Source organism: Bidens hawaiensis, unplaced genomic scaffold (assembly GCF_021521415.1).
Source record: "Bidens hawaiensis isolate Kalapana, Puna unplaced genomic scaffold, B.hawaiensis_p1.1 tig00068485_1, whole genome shotgun sequence".
Taxonomy (NCBI): domain Eukaryota; kingdom Viridiplantae; phylum Streptophyta; class Magnoliopsida; order Asterales; family Asteraceae; genus Bidens; species Bidens hawaiensis.
Window position 1 is genome coordinate 15794 of NW_027502091.1, and position 24409 is coordinate 40202.

At 35.3% G+C, this 24409-nt stretch overlaps 3 protein-coding genes and 1 non-coding gene across 4 annotated transcripts; all 4 read right to left on the minus strand.

Moving 5' to 3' along the window:
• Nucleotides 1–875: 875 nt before the first annotated feature.
• Nucleotides 876–10461, minus strand: LOC143605178 (protein ENHANCED DISEASE RESISTANCE 2-like). The gene is made up of 19 exons (XM_077081395.1): nucleotides 10309–10461; nucleotides 9197–9271; nucleotides 9068–9121; nucleotides 8893–8996; nucleotides 8686–8816; nucleotides 8481–8622; nucleotides 8308–8403; nucleotides 8179–8243; nucleotides 8021–8092; nucleotides 7780–7939; nucleotides 7444–7711; nucleotides 7149–7355; nucleotides 6966–7067; nucleotides 6849–6899; nucleotides 6399–6542; nucleotides 6232–6327; nucleotides 5947–6048; nucleotides 5781–5878; nucleotides 876–945 (listed from the first exon to the last, which is right to left on the minus strand). Exons 1-19 carry the CDS (start codon nucleotides 10459–10461, stop codon nucleotides 876–878), a joined length of 2190 nt encoding a protein of 729 aa, XP_076937510.1.
• A 301-nt stretch (nucleotides 10462–10762) lies between these two features.
• On the minus strand, nucleotides 10763–10835 carry TRNAK-UUU (transfer RNA lysine (anticodon UUU)). Its single transcript has one exon. It is a non-coding gene; the product is annotated as a tRNA-Lys (tRNA).
• A 4271-nt stretch (nucleotides 10836–15106) lies between these two features.
• Nucleotides 15107–18541, minus strand: LOC143605179 (26S proteasome non-ATPase regulatory subunit 4 homolog). Its single transcript, XM_077081396.1, has 11 exons — nucleotides 18410–18541; nucleotides 18192–18305; nucleotides 17132–17237; nucleotides 16924–17038; nucleotides 16627–16836; nucleotides 16262–16541; nucleotides 16040–16163; nucleotides 15641–15738; nucleotides 15471–15539; nucleotides 15317–15400; nucleotides 15107–15233 (listed from the first exon to the last, which is right to left on the minus strand). Exons 1-10 carry the CDS (start codon nucleotides 18419–18421, stop codon nucleotides 15350–15352), a joined length of 1179 nt encoding a protein of 392 aa, XP_076937511.1. The 5' UTR covers nucleotides 18422–18541; the 3' UTR covers nucleotides 15107–15233; nucleotides 15317–15349.
• A 1353-nt stretch (nucleotides 18542–19894) lies between these two features.
• LOC143605180 (synaptotagmin-3-like) lies at nucleotides 19895–23484 on the minus strand. Its single transcript, XM_077081397.1, has 12 exons — nucleotides 23368–23484; nucleotides 22541–22639; nucleotides 22403–22453; nucleotides 22149–22278; nucleotides 21946–22064; nucleotides 21695–21796; nucleotides 21520–21594; nucleotides 21368–21444; nucleotides 21003–21252; nucleotides 20571–20933; nucleotides 20264–20392; nucleotides 19895–20194 (listed from the first exon to the last, which is right to left on the minus strand). Exons 1-12 carry the CDS (start codon nucleotides 23482–23484, stop codon nucleotides 20066–20068), a joined length of 1641 nt encoding a protein of 546 aa, XP_076937512.1. The 3' UTR covers nucleotides 19895–20065.
• Between the last annotated feature and the right edge of the window lie 925 nt (nucleotides 23485–24409).

The window sequence follows — 24409 nt, forward strand, 5'->3', positions numbered from 1 at the left end:
AAATGTGTCTTTGTTACAACGATCTCGGGCCCGTACGAAAATCAAGAATTAGGATGGTTATCTCATGTCTGCTTTTCGTTAAAAAAATACCAATTGAAGTGGAAAGTTTTTTTCTAACAACAAGAGGATGGATCATCATATATATTTAGAACATTAACTTTTGAGTTTTGATAAGGTAGAATTTTATGATTTAATTAGTCATACTTTGTCGTTAGATATTTTGGTGATCGTTGACTGATAAATCCTGGACAATTTGTATACTAACCTTTTTCTTTCGTATATACAAAATATTTTTGGGAAATTTTCTAACATGGACCATTAAAGACCGAGAAATGGAATTTTTGATCAATAAATCTTCAAGATTTTCAAAATGGACCAAAAATATGGACCGGGTGATACTTTGGGATGAGTTCTGACGAGATTTCTACTCCAATTATATATTGACACGTGTAAAAAAAATTTGACAAGCCGGCCAAATATTTGAAAATATCAAGGAGTCGTCCATATATTCTCACTAAATCTTCTTCTCATAAGCTTTTTTCCCAGACGGTTTTTTTATGTTTCCTACTTGATTCATACAAATTATCAAAATCTTGAAAATTGTTCCTTTTGAATTCCGTCTTGACATACGCATTTGAGAGAAATTTGTTCAAAGGAGACGAGATTAATATTTTTCCTTCTGGGTCCGTCCAAATCCTATATTCTTATATGATGTTGAATCTTCATCTCCCTAACACTTTGATCTTCATCTCTACATAACCTTTTGTTCTTCATCCAAAATCATGAAGTTTAATAGGGAATATTGTATGAAGGTTATTGATATGGGTCCCAAATATATTGGTTCATATTACCAACATAAACTCTGTATAAATACATTAACTAGTCAGCAAATATAACAATTCAAATTTCAAACATCTATTATTATTATTGTCATTATTTTTTCTTATTATATTATGAAGATATTAAGCTTCAAGTGTCAACACATGATATAACTTTTATTGCCGTGATTGTTGTAGCGTGCATACGTATTTATTAATTCAAGTATTTCACTATCAAAACCGGAATACGTGTATGCAACAATCTTAGACTTTACCCAAAAAACACAATCCAACAAATTATTTATATAAACTATCATTTTTCCTAAATCTCACCACACCGTGTCTTACTGTCTTGGACCTAAAATTGTTTATTACTAATACATAATGCATATTACAACCAGAAAACATAAGTTTCAAAATCACTAAAACCTTTTCATTTAATCCATGTAAATATAGAGCATCTTTGGGATTGAGTTTGAAAAATGCTTATTGATTTATTGCTTTTTCATAAAACCATTTTAAAAAGCCAGGATTTGAGGCTTTTGAAAAACTGTTTTTCTAACCCTTTCAAAAAACTAAAATAGGAAATATTTTTGTGATTGTCAAACACATTTTAATTTATTGCCCTTTTGAACACCAATAAGCCAATAAACATTTTTCAAAATCAATTTCAAACATGCTCATAATCACTTAATTGTATTCTCTTTCAAACTGTCGGTATAAAAGTACATAGGACGATTCAAATAAAGCCACTAAGATACTTGAAAATACGTGAAAAACATTATTAAACACTAATTACTTTTAATTTTCATAATTTCATTATTTTACATGTTATTAATCTTTATTCAAACCAAAAAGAAACAAAACTAATATATGTAGTTTGTGAAGGTACACATATGTAACTCTTAATTTACGTATATTCATCTCGTATAAGATACATAAATGTAATTCCGCAATACACATATACGTACTTCTATGATATAGATTTTTTTTTCTTTTATACAGATTAATAACATATAAAAAGAATGAAAAAGTACGAATTTCTAATTTTTAAATCAAACATGGTTTGAAACCCACCCCTAAAACTAAAAGTGCATATAAAGTTCTATCTATCTAAAATTGCATGGTGTTGAATTAGAATACATCTCATAACTTTAATAAACTTTAATATCTACGTGCCAAATTTTCAAACGTAAAGTTTGAAACTCTAGGGGCTTTTTGGACATTTATTCCGCAATCACAACCACTGCATATATGATTCGATCTTTGACTCTGAAATTGAACTTGTTGACTTGATGTTTTATTCCCTTATCTTTCATGAAATATTGAAATGATTAATGACATTTTCAAACATGGGCTTTGATACATGCGTAATGGGCCAAACGTGGTCCACCAGTCCGGTTCAGGTTCTGGTAGAGCCGTGCCTTAAACCAATGTAGGTCTCCTGAATGGTTGGATGACACCTAATCTCATTTTGCCAAATGGTATATCTATAATTTGGGGTAATCCTAGAAACCTACTCCAACAATTTTGTTGAACGTGTTTGGTTGGTGTAAACTAGGGGTGAGCAGGAAACCGAATTAACCGAACCGAAACCGAATTAACCGAAAAAACCGAACCGAAGCATTAACCAATGGTTGATTTTTTGTTTTTTTGAAAAACCGAAATTTCGGTTTCGGTTCGGTTTTCCATTTTTAAAAAACCGAACCAAACCGATATGCGTTTTTTGTTAAATATTAATACAATCATATGTGTTTTTTAGATGTTATGACCGGGAACAAAACACTAAAAAGATCTAATCTACCGTTGATGGTGATGAAGATTATGAAGATTGAGAGTAAACTTTGAAGATGAATAAGATAAAGAATGAAGATTTTGGAACTAAACTTTTAGTGTTTTTTGATTAAGAACTTTGTTGAGTTTTAAACTCTAGTACTCTTGTAAGTTTGTATTCGTTTGGTTCCATGTAACAAATGCCTATTTTTGTGTTTTGAATCTAATATGCATTTTCATTATTTTGGAATTTTTTTGCAATGTCTACACACATAAAAAAACCGATTGTAACCGAACCGAAACCGAAAAAACCGAAAACCGAAAAACCAAAAACCGAACGGTTTGTATATTCGAAAAACCGACTTTTCGGTTTCGGTTTCGGTTTTACCTAAAAACCGAACCGAACCGAACCGTGCTCACCCCTAGTGTAAACTGCTTGCAAAATATTTTTTATTAATATAAACTTGACTGCCATCTAATCGTACAAAGTAGGAACATAAACACCGTCACATATTAAAATACAAAAAGTACAATTAAAACAAAATAGATAAAAGAGAAAATGACTGTTTTAGTCCATGTGGTTTTTAGACGGAGTCACTTTGCGTCCCTGATAAAAAATTTGAATAGTTTACATCCTCGTGGTTTAAAAGTTGAACCATATGCATCCCTTAATCTAACATCCGTTAAGTTTAAGGTTAAAATCAGGGACATATATGTAATTTTGCACCACACTTATATTTACCCTAATAAACTTCAATATTACAGACCAAGCAGCCGGCTGTTCCTTTCGCCGTTCATCAATCAGGGACATATATGTTACAAACCACCGGTAAAGAATTCGCCGGTCACAATCGAATCGAAGAGGAAGAAGAAGAATCAATCAATTAGGGCTCCATATTACAAAGAGAGGAAGAAGATGAAATCAGTCAAGGGATTGTATACCTGTTGTTCTGTTCGATGTGTTTGTGTGAATTAGGGTTCACCAGTTTAACATATGTTATAATATATGAGGGTAAAAGAGTAAATGCAAACATTTTTGGATGGAAAAGATAACGTTAAACTAACAGAGGGACGCATATGGTTAAACTTTTAAACCACGGGGATGTAAACGATTCAAAATTTTTATCAGGGACGCAAAATGACTCCGTCTAAAAACCACAGGGACTAAAACAGCCATTTTCTCTAGATAAAAATAAAGATAAAATGTGGGCCTCACTTGTTATTTATTGGTTATGTAATCCAAAGTCTAAAATCATTTTTTACAATCATCAATCATTGAAGTTACTCGTTTTTGCCCTAAATTGGGGAATCACTTAATTTGTGTAATAGATACATGGCGAAATGCTATTGCTAATGTGTTACTTTTGTTACACTTGCTACTTGCTAATATGTTTTATCTTTAATCATATTTGTCTTAATTTATTGATCACTAATTGTTTTTCTCTTAATCTGGTTTTTTATTTTTATTTTTTTTTTAACTTATTAACACACAATTAAGATATTTCCTTTTAAAATGTGAATGAATAGTCTATTGCAGATATACAATATATATATATATATATATATATATATATATATATATATATATATTATATACGAATGCATTGCTTTGTTAATCGCACAAACGTAGGGCTGTAAACGAACCGAACGAACATGAACAAGGCCTTGTTCATGTTCGTTCGCTAAGAAAATAATGTGTTCACGAACGGTTCACGAACACTTACCGAACGAGATTTTATGTTCGTGTTCGTTCATTAAGGAAATCAATGTGTTCACGAACGGTTCATGAACACAAACGAACACAAATAAAATCGGAAAAGCCTAGAGATTGAGACTGATGTATTAATCAATGTGAATAATGAAAGCCTGTAAACGAATCGAATGAACACAAAAAATGGCATGTTCGTGTTCTTTCATTTAACTTTAAAAGAACATAGACACTTAATTGAACAAATATTTATGTTCATGTTCGTTTATTTAAAAAAGGGACATTTGTGTTCGTTTGTTTAAAATCTAAACGAACATAACTGAACAAAGATAAACGAACGTACATGAACAAATGTAAATGAACACAAACAAAAACGAATTTAAATGAAAACACCTAAATGAACACAAATTAACAAATATAAAACCTTTAAGCAGATGACCTATCTAGATAATATTTAATTATTTTCTATTAATACATAAAGGAACATAAATGAACATAAATAAACGAACATAAACGAACGTTCATGAACATAAATGAACGAACGGAACATGTGTTCATGTTCGTTCGTTTAATTAAACGAACACAAGTTTTTTGTTCAAGTTCGTTCGTTTATTAAATAAATGAACATAAACAAACTTCCCGTCGAACGGTTCACGAATGTTCACCGAACGTTCGGTTCGTTTACAGGCCTACACAAACGTTTGCATCTACCGTGACGTCCTATAATGGGGACTACAACATGTTGCTATCTAGGAGATTTCTTTGAGTTCTTCTAGAATCTATTGATGATAGCAACATATAACCTCTTATTGGGACCACAAGCTGTTGCTGTCTTTGTCGACTTTATTTGTCTTTTTAATAGTTTTGTTGCTTTAGGGATACTATCCCAACATATGTGTTAAATCAAAATAATTTTGTTAATTGCTAATCATGTTAAAGCGAAATTGCTGAATGAACACATACAAACAAGCATAAGTTAGCTATAGACACCAAATGGTTTACAACAATAGAACTGATAATGGTTTCATAAAAATTCCCAAATGCACCCATACATATAATATATATAGTTCGTAGATTTAAACCGATACAATATTATAAAAAGATTTTATGGAAAGTACATAAATTTTATAAGTATGAAGATATTTAATATAGCTACCTAAAAGTACATCCTTCTAGATTAGTTTGCTAACAATTTCATATATGCATAAAAAAACATAATTTCAAATCATATAATCTAGAAATTGAATAAAAAATTTACTCAAACATGAATATACCATTAGATGCCATTGAGATTAGCATATCATCAAAAAACCTAAAAGATATGTGTTTTTGTATATTATTTACCTCCACAAGCCACAACAAAAACAACTTTACATGATATATCATATGCATCCTTCATGCTTTCATTTGGCTCAAGATACATATACACTACACATAAGTCAACCAAAAAGTCAACTTGATCTTGTGTTTGACCTCAAGTGTTATTAATAGACTCAACGGAGACAGCCTTGGCAGTATCCATGAGATTCAACCGGCATGTACCAAGAAGGGATTCGGGTAGCTCGTCTTCTGTGTTAGCCTGAAAATAGTTGTGAGTGTATTAGTGTATGAAGCGTTTGCGGTATAGTGCAAGCACATTAAGCTTACTTGTATTAAGAAGGCCATTTCTACAATCAAATTGTTCAAGTAACCAAGAACAAGATTGACCACGCCTCGTGCCACAGTAGACGAACCCACATCAATGTCAAGCTACAAAAACATATCGAAAAAGTCAAAAGTCAAAGTCAAACTCGGTTCTTTTTATCTCTAGTTGATCTTCTCTTAAAGAAAAATCACCAAAATTAATATATACTTAAGATAACTTTATTTTAAAACTCAATGTCGAGAGTAGTTTGTTTGACCTTAAAAGTCAAAGTCAAGAATTGTGTTTACCTCCAAATAGTTCTCTCCACGACAACAATTCACTTCGAGTGCCTGACCAACCAAACACGCCTTCTTCCCGACACTTTGTTTTACCAACCATGATCCCTAAAGAGTCAAAAGGACTGCTATTATGAATATTTCATCTGGTCAACAAGTCAATGACATTCGAGACTTACCTTGGATATGTACGGTATGAGCTTAAATCTTGAATTTCTAAACGCATCATCACCGTTCACAAACCGTTCTAGGGAAGGAGATTCTTTCAAAGAAGTTTTTGTCATGTAATAAAGAACAAGATTATACGCAGCCGCACCCGGGACCTAATTTACATTTTAATTAAAAAACTCGAATGGTCAACTGTTTGATTTAATAAAAACAGAAAGTCAAACCTGTATGTTGATGACAAAGAAAAACTCAGGTCCACCTTTTGCTGCATATTTCTACAAATACACTTGATTAATATTATTATTATCAAACCGTTCTAGGGAAGGAGATTCTTTCAAAGAAGTTTTTGTCATGTAATAAAGAACAAGATTATACGCAGCCGCACCCGGGACCTAATTTACATTTTAATTAAAAAACTCGAATGGTCAACTGTTTGATTTAATAAAAACAGAAAGTCAAACCTGTATGTTGATGACAAAGAAAAACTCAGGTCCACCTTTTGCTGCATATTTCTACAAATACACTTGATTAATATTATTATTATCAAAGACCTAAAATTTGTTTTATCTTTATCATACCTGAACAATGCCACCTGGACGGGCCGCAAGATCATCTTCACGCGTATCAGACTGTAACCAGTCAGCACCAACCATTTCCATCAAGGTTCCTTTAGCCTTATTCTGTAATATTTACAGTTTTTATTCATAACTCATAATGAAACCGCGTATGCATTTTATGTGTTTAAAGGTAAAAAAGATAACCTTTTGATTATCTTTGAGATAATTCGACCCACGAACAAGGAATAAAGACGGGTCAGAAGCAGCCCACGTACAAGGCATGCTACACCTCAAATCTTTGACCAAAGTTGACCCGTAACAAGGCTTATTACCGGAGTCTGAATCGGCACTCTTTTGAGATGCAAGATTATGCAACTTTTTCACAAAGGTGGCAGCTGTTGATAGTGTTGGCTGCTAACATAAAGACCAAATTCAAAAGTGAAAAAAAAAGATGATAATAATAATAATATAAAGTTTGTTGAATATTATAAGGGAATACCTCAATAGTTTGTTGGTCGTCTTGTAAGTTCATATTCCGTTTATCTTCCAAAGGTTCGGGGAAATCATAGAATTCATCAGAGGTATCATTTAGTCCAGTAAGACTTGATGAGCAAGATTCGGGTGCATCATTCGCGTCTTCCATTTTATCATCTTCTAGTTGCACTAAATCGGTTTCTTGCTTGATCGGTTCTTCACTTTTACGAATCGATTCAACTTCTCCTGTTAAAAACTCAGAAGGAAACTGATCTCCACCTTTTGCTCTCTTTCAATGCTAAAACAAAAGAAACAAAAATAAGTACTTTATTTGCATTTTCAGTTATATTTTGATTGTTTAAAACTTTTAATACCTGAAACTCGACACAGCATGCGAATAGTCATGGACCGAGAAGATGTCTTTGGTAAATAAGATCTCCATATTTTCCAGTCTAGTGAAAGCATGTGTTTCACTACACATTCTTTACCTTCATTTAATGGACTCATCACAAACCCCCCACCTGGAAAATAATAATTGTGAAACATATTATTATGGAAATCACTTGAATAAAACTTATGATATAACTGAAGTCATGTGTTACTTAGAAGACTAGCTCGAACGTATCCTTGTTGCGGTGGACATTTGCTGTGGACCACAGAATGGCATAAAATTACTGAAGAAAATTAAAAATAATGGTAATAAAATTAGATTAAATTAAGAAAAAAAATGAGAAAATGAACATATTTAGATAAAGATTACCATAGGTCCCGTCCTCTTCCCTTCTCCAGTATCGTCTTAAAAGTAAATCTCTTCGACTCATCCCCCTGGTAACAACGAGTCAGATACGCACACACACATATATAGGCGTGCGTTTTATATAATATGTACCATTGCAGCCAGTCCCGGCATAGCTGAATGTGTATGATATCGGTATGACCATCAAGATGCTCAACCACCGTGCCATTATAAAAACAAAAGTCCCATCTGTGTTTCGACTATTTGTCAAATGTCTAAAGCACCCTTCAAAAATAACAACAGGTAAAGATTATTTTGAATCTTACTCAGATCTAGATAGGCCAAGTGACATGAAAGTTCTGAAAACAGCCTCACAAGTCCCCTCAATTACACCAACCGCCATTATAGCCGGATAATCACTCGAAATCTGTGAATTTGAATCTTTTGCTTCTTTAAATAACCTCAACCCTGCAAAATACTTGTCAGTACATCTGCAAAGGGTATTTCAGACATTTGATGAACCGTTTATACCGTTTTTACAACCAAAGATTTTCCATTGTGAAGGTGCAATCACATCCGATGTCATAGCATCAACATGCATGTTTGCAGACGATGTCCAATCCACTGAACGTTTACGGGCCGCAATCATAGAATCATTTAACCTGTCAAGCAAATAATATTATTTCAACCAAGGGTCCAAATTCAAATTATGAAGCTTTTAGATGTATTTTATTATGCCTATATGGTTGCCATCTTCGCTTTGAAGTTGATCCCGGTTCCACTGCAACATCCTGCAAAGCATGTATCCAACTTGCAGCTTCTTCAGGGGTGCTTGCTCCCAACTATGAGATTATGCAAATTGATAATAAAAGTTCACGATGAGATAATTGTTTGTGAGAATATTGGCGTGTACCTTAAGACAATCATTGTGATTTGAAGCATTGTAAAGTGAGAAAATGAAGAACACCTGGTTATTGTAAAAATAAGATAAAAATTTAACGCAAATACGACTAATTATAAAGGAAAAAATGTAGGATCATACTTTTCTACTAAAGCTCTCTCTTCCATTGTCTGTAACTCGTATGCAAGAATCTATGACCGCGCTTCTTAGTGGCTCCTGAAAACAGTTCAAAGGTTTGTTAAATTAGTTATCATATCAGCAAACCGAAATAAACTGACCCATAGCTGAAATAACCGACATGACCATATCAAAATTAACTGAACTAAACACAAAACTGACTGTTTGGTTTTATGTTTTTTTTATAAACCTCATTATCTGGTTCGGTTTCAGTTTAGCATGTAACGAAAACTGAAAAGACCGAACTGAGTTTTTAACTGAACCTGTGAAACCGACTTTTGTTATTAAAGGAGTCATAATTTTATTTTTGATTGTTAACTAATTTATAAAAAGTTAAATAATGGTGCAGACAAAAACATTTAAGCCAACATGTGTAATAATCATTTAATTATTACTTTAAAAGATGTTTCATGCAAGGTGCCTAAACATGAGAAGGCATGTCTTGACAACCAACATGTTATTCCTTTTGCTTTTGACACTTTTGGTTTCATCACGCTTGAAGCTGTGGAGTTAATTAGCCGAGTTCAACAGGTTGTGCATAGTAATGTTATGACTTAAAAATTAGACAATGTGGTTTTTAAAAGATTGGGTTTTGTAATTCAAAAAAGAGGTAGTGGCGCAGTTTGTGGCCCGCTTGCCTTTTGTTTCGATGTAATCACTTGTTATCACATTTATTATTGTTTACAATTCATTTTATTACACACACACACACACATATATATATATATATATTACTTACCAAAAAGATTTAGACCCAAATTCGTTATTATGGCCTTTTTTGTTCCAAAAGTTTCAAGCCTAGGAGAGAAAACCGAGAAAATATAATCCAATGTGAAAACCAGAAAACCCAAAGCCGGTATTCGGCCTTTTGTGCATTATGAGCTAAAAGCAACCCAAACTGACTCATGCACGCCCCTACAGCAAAACTTTATCATGCATTTCAAGAATTGACAAAAGCATTACGAATTAGCAACTTTTGTTCCCAAATGAATATTTAAACAAGATCAAAAGCAATAATGTGGTGTAACATTTTCCAAGCAAGATAAAAATATGAATAAATTGAATATTATTATTACCTCTAAATCTGATGCTGGTTTCGATTTAAAGCTTTTGAGGCACCTTTCTTCAAGGATAAAATAGCGTTTGCGAGAGTATTGTAATCCAAAGCGGTTGGAGCGAAAGAGATACAACCATCCCTCCATTCTTCCATCAGATTTCACCAAATCCATTTGTCAAGTTTGTTTGGAAGGAAGAACAAGAGAGATTATTGAATAATAATAATATGTTGATGATTGAATGATCCTCTGATTCCACAAATGGGAATCAGAGAATTAAGAAACTCAAACAATGGATTCAAACCAGGTAGCAAATTGAATTGAATAATATTTTGTGTTTTTGAATAATATGTAGGTTCTTTCTTCTCCTGTTATTATTATTAATAAACATCCCGCCCATTACGAGCTACTTAAATAAATATATATACGTTAGATAATAACCAACCAAAAAATCAATAACAATAATTTAAAACGACGCCATCCGTGGGACTCGAACCCACGACCACGTGGTTAAAAGCCACGCGCTCTACCAACTGAGCTAGAACGGCTTTTTGTTGTTTTATATGAAAAGCAGTTTATATAAATGTTTCGACAATGAATAAACTAATTATCTAGGTGTTTGACTTTGTTTTGACGGTTTTTAGGTCAAGGCATGAGTTAAATTGTTAGAACTTAGCACCAACTTGTTTCATTGTCAACCAAAACTGACGTTGAAAGTTAACAGTCTGGTTTTGATTTGGTTTCACGATTTGTTGTTAGTGATAATAATATTGTCTTACACTATTTGGAAGTGACTTAGATATATTCCCCCTTGGAGAAAATGAAAATTAACGAAGTTGCTTGTTAAGGTTATGACATTGGAATGGCGGGATGACAAAACATGTGAATGACTATATAGTCTAGTGTTCTCGGACCTCGGTAGGTGTAAACGACCATCATAATTAAGGCTTACATCGCATTTGCAAGTTTGGTGTCATCTGTAGGTGTAAAGAAAAAAAAATGTATGAATAAGACCATAAACATAAAATGACTCTTCTCTATTTGAGAATGTTAGTTAAAAGGAACTAGTTGCATCAAACTTATGTTCATTCTCTACAAGATATTTCAAGATCTTATACAAATTCCATTCTTTCTTTTACTTCTCGTTTGGCAGTGTGTCATGCTTGTTTATGAAAGTATGGTCTAGAAAGATATGATTAGCTATTCTGTTAAACCATTGTTGCAGATGCACACCTCCCTATAACAGAGGAACGTAGAAGGAAACTTTAATGATCTCTATAACAATGTCATCTAATAAGACCAACCATCACCCCACTTGCTCATAGAATCTTATAGTCTGGTCTGGTGCCCTACGACCAGTTTTTGGTCAAAACGGTAAGCCAAATTCACCGGTGTCAATTTATGAATTTACAAATTTCTAAGCCGAGCGGTCCATAACACATAGGTTATTTAAGCTGGGGGTCTTCCTGTTGGGTTTCGTAGGCCTTTTGTTGGCCCGATTTATTATTTGAAGTCCAAAGGGCAGATGGGTGTAGGGTGGCCAGACCGAAGCCCGGCCCGGTTTAGATTTCTTGCATAATAATTTACTAACCCTAGTTCAGTCTCTATATAAACAACATTATGTACTTGTAATCTTTCGTCACTCAATAAAGAATATCTAGTTGCCACCCGTGGACGTAGGTCAGTTTAGACCGAACCACGTTAAATCCTCGTGTTCGTTTATTGCTTTCGTGTGTGTGTTCGGTTTCGTGTTTGAGTTTAATCCTAACAAGTGGTATCTAGAGCTTAGGTTCAGATCACGCGAAGAACACGTTGAACCAGCCGAGTCGCCGCCAAACCATCCAGCCGCCGCCACCCTACTGCGCTAGGGTTCCGCCGCCGCCTACGGTTTTCCGATCGCCGTTAGGGTTTACGCAATTGTTACGCCGCTACTAAACCCAGCCCGTCGATCTACGTTTTTGTTGGTTGTTGGTTCCATTCGAAAGCTACAGCAGTCGGCAGTTTCCGCTGCTGCCGTTTAGGGTTCTGTCGCGTCGAAGTTTTGCTTGCACCACCGTTCGCCACCACCGGTAATCGCCGTTTGCACCGTCACTATCTCTTGTTGATTTGCCAATGATCAAAAGATGAAGGACAAAGAAGAAGTGTGTGAACAGGAAGGTTAGATCGAGCCTCATTTTTTTATTTGACCAGGTTGAATAGTGCCTATATTAGGCTTTGAAAAAAAAAAAAAAGGGAAAATCTGGGCTGTGAACACAAGGAGTAAGTGTGGACCAGAATTTATTACTTTCTTTTTGAGGTTTGGTATATGTTTCTTTTTTAATTTAATTTGGTATTGGCAACAATAATATATATTGGTATTATATATATATTGTTTTGGGTGGAGATCATATTTTGCAAAGTACGAGCCACGAACGTTTGAATCAAGATCCTATTATTTGAATAACCGTTGTCAGGTCAGAAGAAATTGTTTAAAGAAACGGATAATCAGTGTCAACCGCGTTTGTCAGGTTTTATCGTTTCAGTTTCTGATTTACAGTTCGTATTTCCGCTGCCGTTTAAATAGGTTGATTATTTAACAGAGTTCAGTAGAACAGCCGTTAAGTTCAGGCCCGTGCCATTGCTGTGTCTGTCTCTGCTTTTATCCAGTTTTTCGTTTAGTCATTGTCATGGCAGAAGACGGAAATGTTTCTATACAGAAGTTTGATTGACAGAAATTTGGTTGGTGGAAGATGCAGATTGAGGCGCTACTTTGTCAGAAAGATTTAGATGTAGTGCTTGAGGATGTAAAACCAGAAAAGATGTCAGAAGCAGATTGGAAGAAGTTAGACAAGAAAGCCAGGGCTTGTATTACTTGGTCGTTGTCGGAAGATGTGGCGTTTAACATCATGAAAGAAACCACAGCACGTGGTATGATATAAGCACTATCTAATATGTATGAGAAGCCTTCGGCAGCGAATAAAGTCTATCTTATCCGAGAGCTAGTGACAACAAGAATGAAAGAGGGTGGGTCAGTTACAACGCATATCAATAATCTTAATTCGATCTTGTCCCGCTTAGTGTCAGTTGACATTAAGTTTGATGATGAAGTTCAAGGCCTCTTGTTATTATCCTCTTTGCCCGACAGTTGGTCGCAAACAGTGACTGCAGTTTGTAGTTCGTCTACAAATATTACTTTCGATGGGATTCGAGATCTGATTCTGGGAGAAGATTCAAGACGCAGAAGTTCAGGTGAATCATCAGGCAATATGCTAGTCACAGAAGGTAGAGGTAGGGGAAAACAGCGAGGCAGTGGGAGCAGGAAGAGGAGTCAGTCTAAGACTCGTAAGGATATTGAATATTGGGGTTGTAAAGAGAAAGGACACTTCAAGAATCAGTGTCCGAATGGTAAGAAAGAGGTGAACGTTACAGAAGACGACACAGATGACGGGGTCAGTAGTGATGAGGCTTTGGTTTGTAGTGTTGAGAGTAGCGTTGATGCTTGGGTGATGGATTCTGGTGCATCGTTTCATGCCACTCACTGTAGTGAAACGATGAAGAATCTTAAATTTGGGGATTTTGGAAAGGTTCGACTAGCGAATGATGATATTTTAGAGGATACGGGTACGGGAGACGTTGATTTGATAACTTCAGCCGGTACTTCTTGGACTTTGAAAGACGTGAGGGTTATTCCAAGTTTGAAGAAACGTTTGATTTCAGTTGGGCAGTTGGATGACCAGGGGCACGATGTTAAGTTCGGGAATGAGCAGTGGAAAGTAGTCAAAGGGAATCTTGTGGTTGCTCGTGGCACGAAAATGGGTTCATTGTATATGGTCGGCATGTCATCGAAAGGAGTGGATCCAGTTTTGGTGAAAGACAAAATCCGGTTCACAGAATCTCGTGGGCAGAAGAAGGTTCGTTTTGCAAGTAACAAACCCAGAGCCAAAGTGAAGATTCAGGATGAACGAGCTAGGAAGGTTAAATCAGTTGGGGGACATCATGACAGTGGGAGCACAGGTCGTGTTTCAGTTACAGTTCCAGGTCGACAGTGGATTAAGAAAACCAGTATTCCAGCTATAAAAGTCTCTCCAATGAATTACTTGCTGAATATGGAGAGTGTTTGTTCTCAGGTTATCTCAGGATCCGGTAGTTTGTTACAGTGGGAGCCGGTAGGGACAGAGAACGGGTCAGGGGCAGTTTCAGCCGTGACTGACGTGTTGGAGCTCCGGGGAGCTTCAACGGGCCTTCAGGTTAATTGATGAGAAGGCGATGGCAACTAGAAGAAGTTTAATGTTCAGATTACAGAAGTACAATCAGGAGTGCAGACGAGAGTATTCAATGCCTCCGAGTGGGAGATTGTTGGGTTTCGTAGGCCTTTTGTTGGCCCGATTTATTATTTGAAGTCCAAAGGGCAGATGGGTGTAGGGTGGCCAGACCGAAGCCCGGCCCGGTTTAGATTTCTTGCATAATAATTTACTAACCCTAGTTCAGTCTTTATATAAACAACATTATGTACTTGTAATCTTTCGTCACTCAATAAAGAATATCTAGTTGCCACCCGTGGACATAGGTCAGTTTAGACCGAACCACGTTAAATCCTCGTGTTCGTTTATTGCTTTCGTGTGTGTGTTCGGTTTCGTGTTTTGAGTTTAATCCTAACACTTCCTACATTCCACCGTCCCCAAACCGTACAAATAACCTTACATTCTAATGTGGTTTAACTATTAAATTGTTGGTATGTTCAATACCATCTATGACAATGATAGTGTATCATCTAATATCAACCAAACATCATCATCATTAGCATCCAAGAAATTGTCGAATAACATTTTAAAACATACAAACGAAGAAGAAATTGATTATCCAAGTACCATGATTAAACAAACACCACAAGTAAACCAAATCCATGGTAAGGATTACTTTTCCATACATTGTAACCTATCCCATTATCCTCCACCAAATGCAGTAACCTGTACACCCACAAACGCAGGAAACAAAAAGTCAAAACTCATCCACGGGTTGACTACAAAACGTGATCAACAGTTACGTATACCTGAGATTATAACTGATTAGAGAAAAGATAAGATCACTTGTCATCTTCCTTGGGTGCTTTGTCATCATCTTTCTTCTGCTCAGACAAATGAAAAAAAAAATTCAATAAACGAAAAAAGAATCTACTTGGTAAAAACAAAAACTATCAAACTGACCTCAGGCTGATTTTGCATCGAAGCAAGCAAATCTTTGACTGAAGGATCATTAGGGTCAACTCCTGGAAGCTGCAAATCAAACATCAAGACAAATGAAATTCTAGAAAAACAATATTGTCCCGTTTCTCTCGAAATTTATTTAAGTATAATAACAATAAAAGGAGACGTACAGAAGTAAGAATTGATGACACAAATGATTGATCTGCCAACAGTTTTCCCATATCTTCTGACTGATCTTTTGCACCATCTTGCATAGAATATTGTAGAGCTGCAAAAAGATCCATTTTTTCATGTTTCCCACAAGAAATTCAATATTAACAACATAACAAAAATAAAAATCCTAATGTTCATGTTTCCCACAAGAAATTCAAGATTAACAACAGAAAAAGATCCAATTCTCATGTTTCCACAAAAAATTTAAGACCAGCAACACAAAAAGATCCAATTTTCATGTTTCCCACAAGAAACTTAAGACCAACAACACACACACACACACAAAAATCCAATTTCTCATGTTTCCCAACACAAAAGGATCCAATTTTTTCAAGAACACGCGAGTGATAACTTACCAAGGGCCAAGTCTTGATCATCAGCAGCTGCGTCTGACATATCAGTGTCCCGTGTGGTCACAGTGGCAGCAGGTTCATCCATTGACATTGCAAGAGCCTGCTGCAGCAGTGCATTCTCATCATCCTGGGTAAAAACAATAATATTTTAACTCTACTGTTTGTAATATAAACGAAGTATATTATAATGATGATGATAACAATAATTATAAAAACAATACTTACCATCAAATCATCTTTTTTGTTCTCAGCTTCAGAAGCTGAAGTGCCAACATTTTCAGACATAGTTGCATCTTGTGAAGTAGACTCATCTGCAGCCTTCTTCGCAGCCGCTTCTTGCCTTGCTCGTTCTTCCTCCATTGAAACACGAAGAGCAAGTGCAAGTTCAGGGTCAAGATTTGGGTCAACACCAAAGTCAAAACCAGACACGCCGCCAGCTGCAGCCGCTGCAGCTGCCGCTGCAAAACCACTCCCACCTTCTCCATCACCAGTAAAGATAGGAGTACTAAAATCAAACATTAACAAAATCAGTTATGAGCCATGATAATAGCATTTGATATAAACAAGTAAAAAAACAAACAGTTACAAACCTCAAAAGAACATCAGAGAGTGCATTTGATCCAGCTGGAACATGAACAATGTGACTGCTGTCACTATTATTTACAGCAGCAACAAGAGCCTCAAGCTTTTCTGTCTTGGATTCATCTTCTTCACCAAAGTTCACAACATCAAGAGCTACACTGTTCTTTTTCAACTTCTTTCCAATCATCTCCAATACTTTCCTATCGTAATTTACAGGACTGAAATCCAAGAAAGAGATAATAAGAGCAAAATAACAAACAAATCAAAATATACTAGATGCTTTCACTTGATATATATCTACATACCCTCCAGCAAACACTATTATTCTTTGTTGCTGCTTTTTGTTTTGGCGATGCTTCAAAGCCAACTGAGCAACCTGAATCCCAGCTGCCAAGTTCATCTCACCACCTATTTCTAAACCTGAGTACCCGTACAACACATTTAAACACTTCATAGTTCATAAAAGTAACACATTAATGACTTTTCATAGTTTAAAGTGAACTAAAGACAAACCGTGCATGCAAGCAAGAATCTTGCCAAGATCACTAGTAGGAGTAACGAGAACACGAACACCTTTGCCAGCCATTGTCAATATTCCCACAGTATTCTCCGGGTTAGACTGTAACAAACATCCACCAACAATATTTCAGGTTCTAATCATATACAAGCCCCAATACATCAACTTTGTTATTTATAAATATAACTATACAATCTTTGTATACAATGCAAGTATGGAACTAACACCAAAACACATCATCATGAGCCATCAAAACCGACCTCTGAAGAGTCCAACAGACCAATACTATTACTAGTACCAAGTAAACCAAAATAATTCCGTGTTTACTTTCACTTGGTTCCAATTATAGAATAATGGAAACTTGTTAAGTATTGTGTATAATGATGAGTACAATGAGGATAGTTACAAAAGAAACCTAATCAAATCATATCTTCTAACTATGGTGATGATATGAAACTATGCCCTAACTAATATATTCTATCTAATATAGTAATACCAATAAGTTAAAGTTATGACACGAAACTAAACTGTCATGGCAGAAAAACTTGTAATAACTAAGATCCTAACTAAGCCGTTAATCCGGGAAAATAGATATAGGTTATCGCCGAGAGATATCGGTGGGATATCGGTAATCTTAATAACATGTAAAATTCACATATATAGCAATTTAACACTAATAGTTCAGTATACTCTCCTACCATTAACAAATTAACCTTTTGCAACTTGCAAAACACTAGGAACTGATTAGGACTTAAAATACTAACATTGAACACTAGAAATTGATCATTAAGACTTAAAACGCTTATATCGAGAATATCGTTGACATATTGGTTAATATCGCCGATAAGCGATATATCGGTGAGATATCGACTGCATAGGATCCAAATAACTAGACCTGCAGAATTCATCTTTATACAGATTTTACCCCAATTTATGATCATCAACTCCTTTGAACTAAAAAGTGTTCCCATATCAATAACGTCGAAACCCTAGGATAAACCATACAGACTTTGCGTGTATAAATACACATAAATTATACACGCCTATCAAATATACCTGAGTTTTAGCGCCACAAATGAGATTAACGGCGTCAGCTTGAGCCTGAAACCTAGTAGGCGAGTAATCACCGTTACGCATCCATTCCGAATTGTCGATACAGATCATCGTAGCCTGATTATTTCACATAATAATAATATTAATATTATTAAACCCTAGGCTTCGAATTGAAGGGGTAAATGCGGCAGTAAGGATGTATAGACGATTGAATAACGTACCTCGAGCACCATTGTGGAAGACTGAAGAAGAAAGAGTGTGAATCGTGAGATCGATTACAGAGTTTTGAAGACGAATCGAGAGGTTTCTTGCTCTCGACGATATCTGTTTGTTTGCTGTTGAATAATATTATTATTATTATTGAATATTGATGCAAAGGCTTGATCTTGAAGGGCATATAAAGCCCCTGGTTTTATTAAAAAGTTAATAAAGTGGCTAAAGTATTCGGGACGGGACATGGGGGTTCCGGAATTCGGGTTTGAGCAATGTTGTAAAAATCGTTATTAGTTGGTCGGGCGATGGGGACTAACGATTAATCGGATTGAACTTTAATGTATAATTTTTCAGTTTTATATATACGCGCATACATTTTTATATGTAATTTTCAGTTTTATACATACAGTCATACACAAACATATTTTAGCCGGAATCTAGCTGAAACCGTTGGTTTTTCTTGGAATATCGCCGGAAACGGCTGCTTTTGGCCGAATTCTCACCAGAAACCGTTGATTTTGGTCAGAATCTCGTCGGAAACCGTCAATTTTGGCCGGATTTGACATTGATCGATTAATTGACCGACTGGCCCGAAAATAATCAGTGAAGTGGTGACTAGTGATTAATCGGTGCCTAGTCGAGATTTTTGCAACGCTAGGTATGAGATTAGTTATAAAGGTTTTATTGGTGTCAAAATGATTGATATCAGATTTTTACTTGAGTACTAGCATTCGTCTATGTCAATTTGAATCACCGAACGGCTCGAAATCATCAACAGTTAAAGTAACATGTCATATTTTAACTACACATGTCTTTTACGACAATTTACATTGTGCAATATTTTATGCAATCAAACTCAAAGGCTTGGAGCCGAGCGGTATTAACTTGAGTTTGAGGGCTCCAGTCACATAGTGGTCTAAAAAAATCAAGTCTCAATATGTCTCTCCGATGGGAGTATACAAAGATGCTATCATGTTTCAAAATACTCGTCAGTTGATCCATGTAACAGATACAGATAAAATCCAACCACTGGATAAACCAAGTTCCATAAAATTAGCATATGTCTCATATCTCCTTTGATACACGGGCTTTGTGAGCGGATCTATCATATTCAGATATATATGTGCTTCGCTGATAATCACATGTTCTCGTTCCAATCTCTCTCGAATATACTGCAACTTTCTCAATATATGTTTAGTGCAATGATGTGAACTTACTTGCAATATATATATATATATACGTGTACTTCGCTGATAATCAAATGTTCTCATTTCATGGACTATGTTTGGCATGCAACAATTCTGTCACGGATTACCTGTTGCTATATGTTAAAATATATTAAAAGCTATCATAAGAAAAACTACAAGTTTGAATTTTGTGATCTTATTTTTAAGTCATGTGTCAAATTTAGAAAAGTCAATTTTAGAGTAGTTGAAAATCTATACACCAACATTAACATTTGTGTTGAATGCATAACACTATTTTCAATCAGCATCAAATCCATCAATTGTATAAGCAACTAAATCAGTTCATCATTCGATATGCCTCGCTTTGGTAATAACCAAAATGTTTGTCAACCGTAAACACTACAAAAGAACTCAAAAATATAATCACGCTGACTATACCACTCGCCACTTTGACTCCGCCATCATAGAGAAACAACATCAAGTTTCTCTCCATCGAAGTTCGACATGAACCAAACCGTTCTTCGAATCTATAAGATGAAACTTTTGGTTAATCCTTCCATTATGCACTACATCAACAAGATTAATATCCACATGCCCTAATGACTCCTGCACATTTTATAGAACCATTAACTTAATGCACCTAAACACCATAAAATACGTGCATGAAAAAACAACCTTCGAGTGGAAGCTCATACGCATTCTCCTGCTCATAATCTTGATGTGTATCTTATCCTGTATCGGTGGTTCCTCAACCATAAACTGGAATTCTTCATTCCATTTAGGATCTCGAGTTCGTTTAATAACCTGCTGACCAAAGTTTAAGATTGTAAGGTCAAAGAAACCGACTTTCAACTTGAAAATTTATATAAATTTTTTAAATTTTCACGATAAAGACTATCGTATATAACAGATGCAAGAAAATATATATCAAATATGAACTTGAAAAGCCATAAGTTTGACCTGAAAAAGTCAAAAGTCTAACCTTTGTTTTCTTTGTTTCTCCTCTAAATATCACCATAGCATATGGGTTGTTTTGATGCTCCCCCTCTACATCCTCGGCTCCTTGGACCGTCACCAAAAGTACACCGGCCCCACTTGGGGCTCCGCCTATGGGCCCCACGCCATTTTCACCATTAACAGGCGAAAGGGGCCCGTTTAAAACATCATTGTCTTCCTTAAATGGTGCATAAGTCATCTCCAACATAATTTGCCCTCTTTGTTGCTTCTTATGCGGATCGGCTATGTTTGTATTCTTTAGCAAATCAAGTGTTAGTTTCTTTGTCTCGTTGGGTGTTAACAGCTTCAATGGCACCATTTGCATCCCAAGCCGATCATGACTCCCTACCTAAAAAACAGTTTCTCATGGTTACCAAAAAAAGAATTGTATTTCTACAAGGGTATTTTGGTCATTTACCTTGTCCCAATCGTAGACATTGACTTGAAGAGTTTGAGCTTGAGGGTCCTTAACTACAAGCTTGAAGGTCTCATTCCACACAGGATTTAAAGTCTTTTTCTTGATTGTTGTTTTCTTTGAAGGCAGCATCTCTCCACTTAATTTAAGTTTAACGTACGGGTCAGATAATCCCAACAGGTCCATTTTCATGAGCTTCGTTGCTTGTATAACCTTCACATGCAGTACTCCAACGGGCTTCTTCACAACACAACTGACGAAAAAATACTGTTAAAACATAGTTTAAAAAAAACGTCTACACAAAATATGTAGGGCCCACTACGCCAACCGCATATATTTAGAGAAATATTCCTGGTTAACTAACTTACAGGGAAGAATCAAGAATTGGTATTTCAAGAGTTTGTGGCCAAAGGTAAAGTTTCGAAACCTCTTTTTCAATAATATCCTGCCAAAAAAAATCATTTTCTATATTTGTAAATAAAAGAGCTCAAAATCTTTTAAAAACGTGACAAATATGAACCTGTGCTAATCGATAAAGACCAGGGATGGACATAACATCGCCACCTTGTACTTTAAGGCCGAAGTCCACATGAGGCTATTAATAAGTATAATACGAGAATCACAAACTCATGTTAAAAAAACAACATAAAACAAATGTAACAACTAGCAGCCAACATGTTAACAGTAATGGGTACCTTCTTGGTCAAGGATACAGTAACTTTGGAGAAACATGGAAAAGCCGGGACAAGAGGCTTCATTGTTATCCTTGGAACGGCAAACACTTGTAAATCCACCAACTACAAATTCACAATCAAATATATAAAAAAACACCATTTTTTATAATGACAGGAAACCTCACGGGCCCCACCAATACCGTGTTAACCAATAGAACCAAGTAAAGCACAACTTGTGCTGACGAGAAGGTATACTTACTATAGCATCATACCTGAATCTTGATACACAAAGACCATATTTTCACAGCTATGACTATATTTGGATTTCCAGCCCATTTAATAGGCGATTCCATCACTATCTCGTTCTCGTTGGTCTCGTAGACTTTAACGCCTGCCAATCATTAGCACGAGAAACATTAGTTAGAGCATATTAATATTAAAAAGTGACCAAAATACCCAGGCTACAAACACTAACCTTGAAATGTAGGAGGAAGGGTCCCAAGGCTTAATGTCTCAAAAGTGATGGCTTCTATCAGCCGGTGCCCGATTCCAATATAATCAGCAAACACAGGTTCCGTTGCCTGCCTTATCGCACCACATATTGCCTGTGTTGATTCGGTTCAAGTTCTCATCAGTGAACACACATGTTTTTTAAGGGATTTCAAAAATTTAAACAAATGTTAAAATTATTTCAATTTTTATAAAACTACCCGGTCTGTTACAATGTACCTTGTCGAGATAAGGCCACATGTTCAAAACAAATTTGTTTAGCCAGTCAACCTGCAACGCATCAGAATGCAAAGTAAAGAACAATGAATTATACAGAGTTAATACAGCTTTATTACATGTTGCAAAGAAAATGCATACGCGATCATAATCAGGATTCTTCAACCATAGAGGAATCTCAGGTATTAGATCGTGCATACTAGTAACATCGCGCTCAGATATCGGCCTTACAACTGGATCCTGAAGCCACAAACATATACATTAGCATCCAATTAAATCAAGAATCAATATAATAGTTTAAAAAAACGAAAACTAGTTGTTCTTTTAGTACTAGATGTTTTTAAACCGAATATCCAGACTGCAAATTCAACAATCAAAATCCAAATAAATAAATAAATAAACAAATAATAAATTAAGATTACATATTCATTAGCATTCAATTAAATCACGAATCAATGTATTAAATTTATATTAAAAAAAAAGAATAAACATAAACAAAATTAGTGGGTTTTTTTTTTTTTTTTTTTGTATTAGATGCATTCTTCATTAGCATTCAATTTAATATCCAGACTGCAAATTCAACAAAAAAAAATATAAAGTATTATATATTCATTAGCATTCAATTAAATCAGGAATCAATGTATTAAAATAAAAAAAAACATAAAAAAATTGTTTTTTTTTGTATTAGATACACATTCATTAGCATTCAATTAATATCCAGACTGCAAATTCAACAAAAAAATATAAAGTATTATATATACATTAGCATTCAATTAAATCAAGAGTCAATATACTAAATTAAAACACACACACACACAAAATTAGTAGTAGTAGTAATAATAATAATAATAAAAAACCCCAAATTACCCAAATCAATGATTCTTTTTGAAACAATACAGCATTTGATACCAACATGCATGCATCTCAATCAAGATTCATAATTGAACAAATTACAGACCAAAATTTACCTCAAAGTCTTCAACTTTAGGGTCAGAGTAGACGAAGAAGTAAAACCCAACGCAAGAACCAATCACAAACCCAATTCCAACACCAATGATTCCAAGAAACACGCCAAGAAACGCCATCGGAGCTTAAAGATTAGAATGGAATTGACAGTAGAAAACAGAGCAGGTGAAGAAGAATCAAAAAGGAAGATTCTTGATTCTTGTTGGGCGATAAAACCTGTAAAAGATGATTGGTTTGGTTTAAAGAGGCGAAGTTTGAGGGGTGTGAGGTGGGAAGGATATACTCCTCCAATTGTCGAATGTTTACTTGTATTAAACGGAAATGAATTAATCAATTTTGTTTTGCCACGCATTTGGTGTAGCTTTCAAATGTTGGATTTTGAGGAAGTTGCACCCCAAGACCCTTGGGTTTACCATAGTGGCAATATAAGCTCTTAAATTGAGGTGTTATATTTATATTAATAAAGTTACCGTTTTTCGTTGTCGATGAGCAACTGGAGTGTCTCCTGTTGTCAGGCTCAGGGACTCCGGGTTTGTTGTTAGACAGGCTGTGTCCTAAAGTGATGACATTTGTGTTGCTCATAGAACTAAAATCGCATCATGACTGGTGAAGAAGGAAGCAGAAGCAGAGGTCATACTGAAAGTCGTGGTGGACCATGAGTTAATCAGACACCTTTCAAATAAGTGCATGCCATCCCAGTGAAGGAAAGTAGTCAGATTCCAACAATGGGAAGTAGCAAGGAAGAGTTTTACAAGCTGAAACCTGCAGTTTGAAATGATACTGTTAAGGAAGTTGCTCACTTGTTCTACACTCTAACGCCAACAATGCTTGTTGAAGCAATTAAGGTTGCCCAAAATGGGAACCCAAGTGGAAGCAACCAGAAAGAAACTAAGACAACTCTTCTAAAACGAGTTAAAACCGGTAGCATGCTTGCAATAATTAACACTACAAGAGAACATGCTGGGATCATGGATTGATGGTAGACTCAAGGAAAATTGCTAAGCGTGAGAAAGCATGTGCTGAAAATCAACATGCTTTTTGATA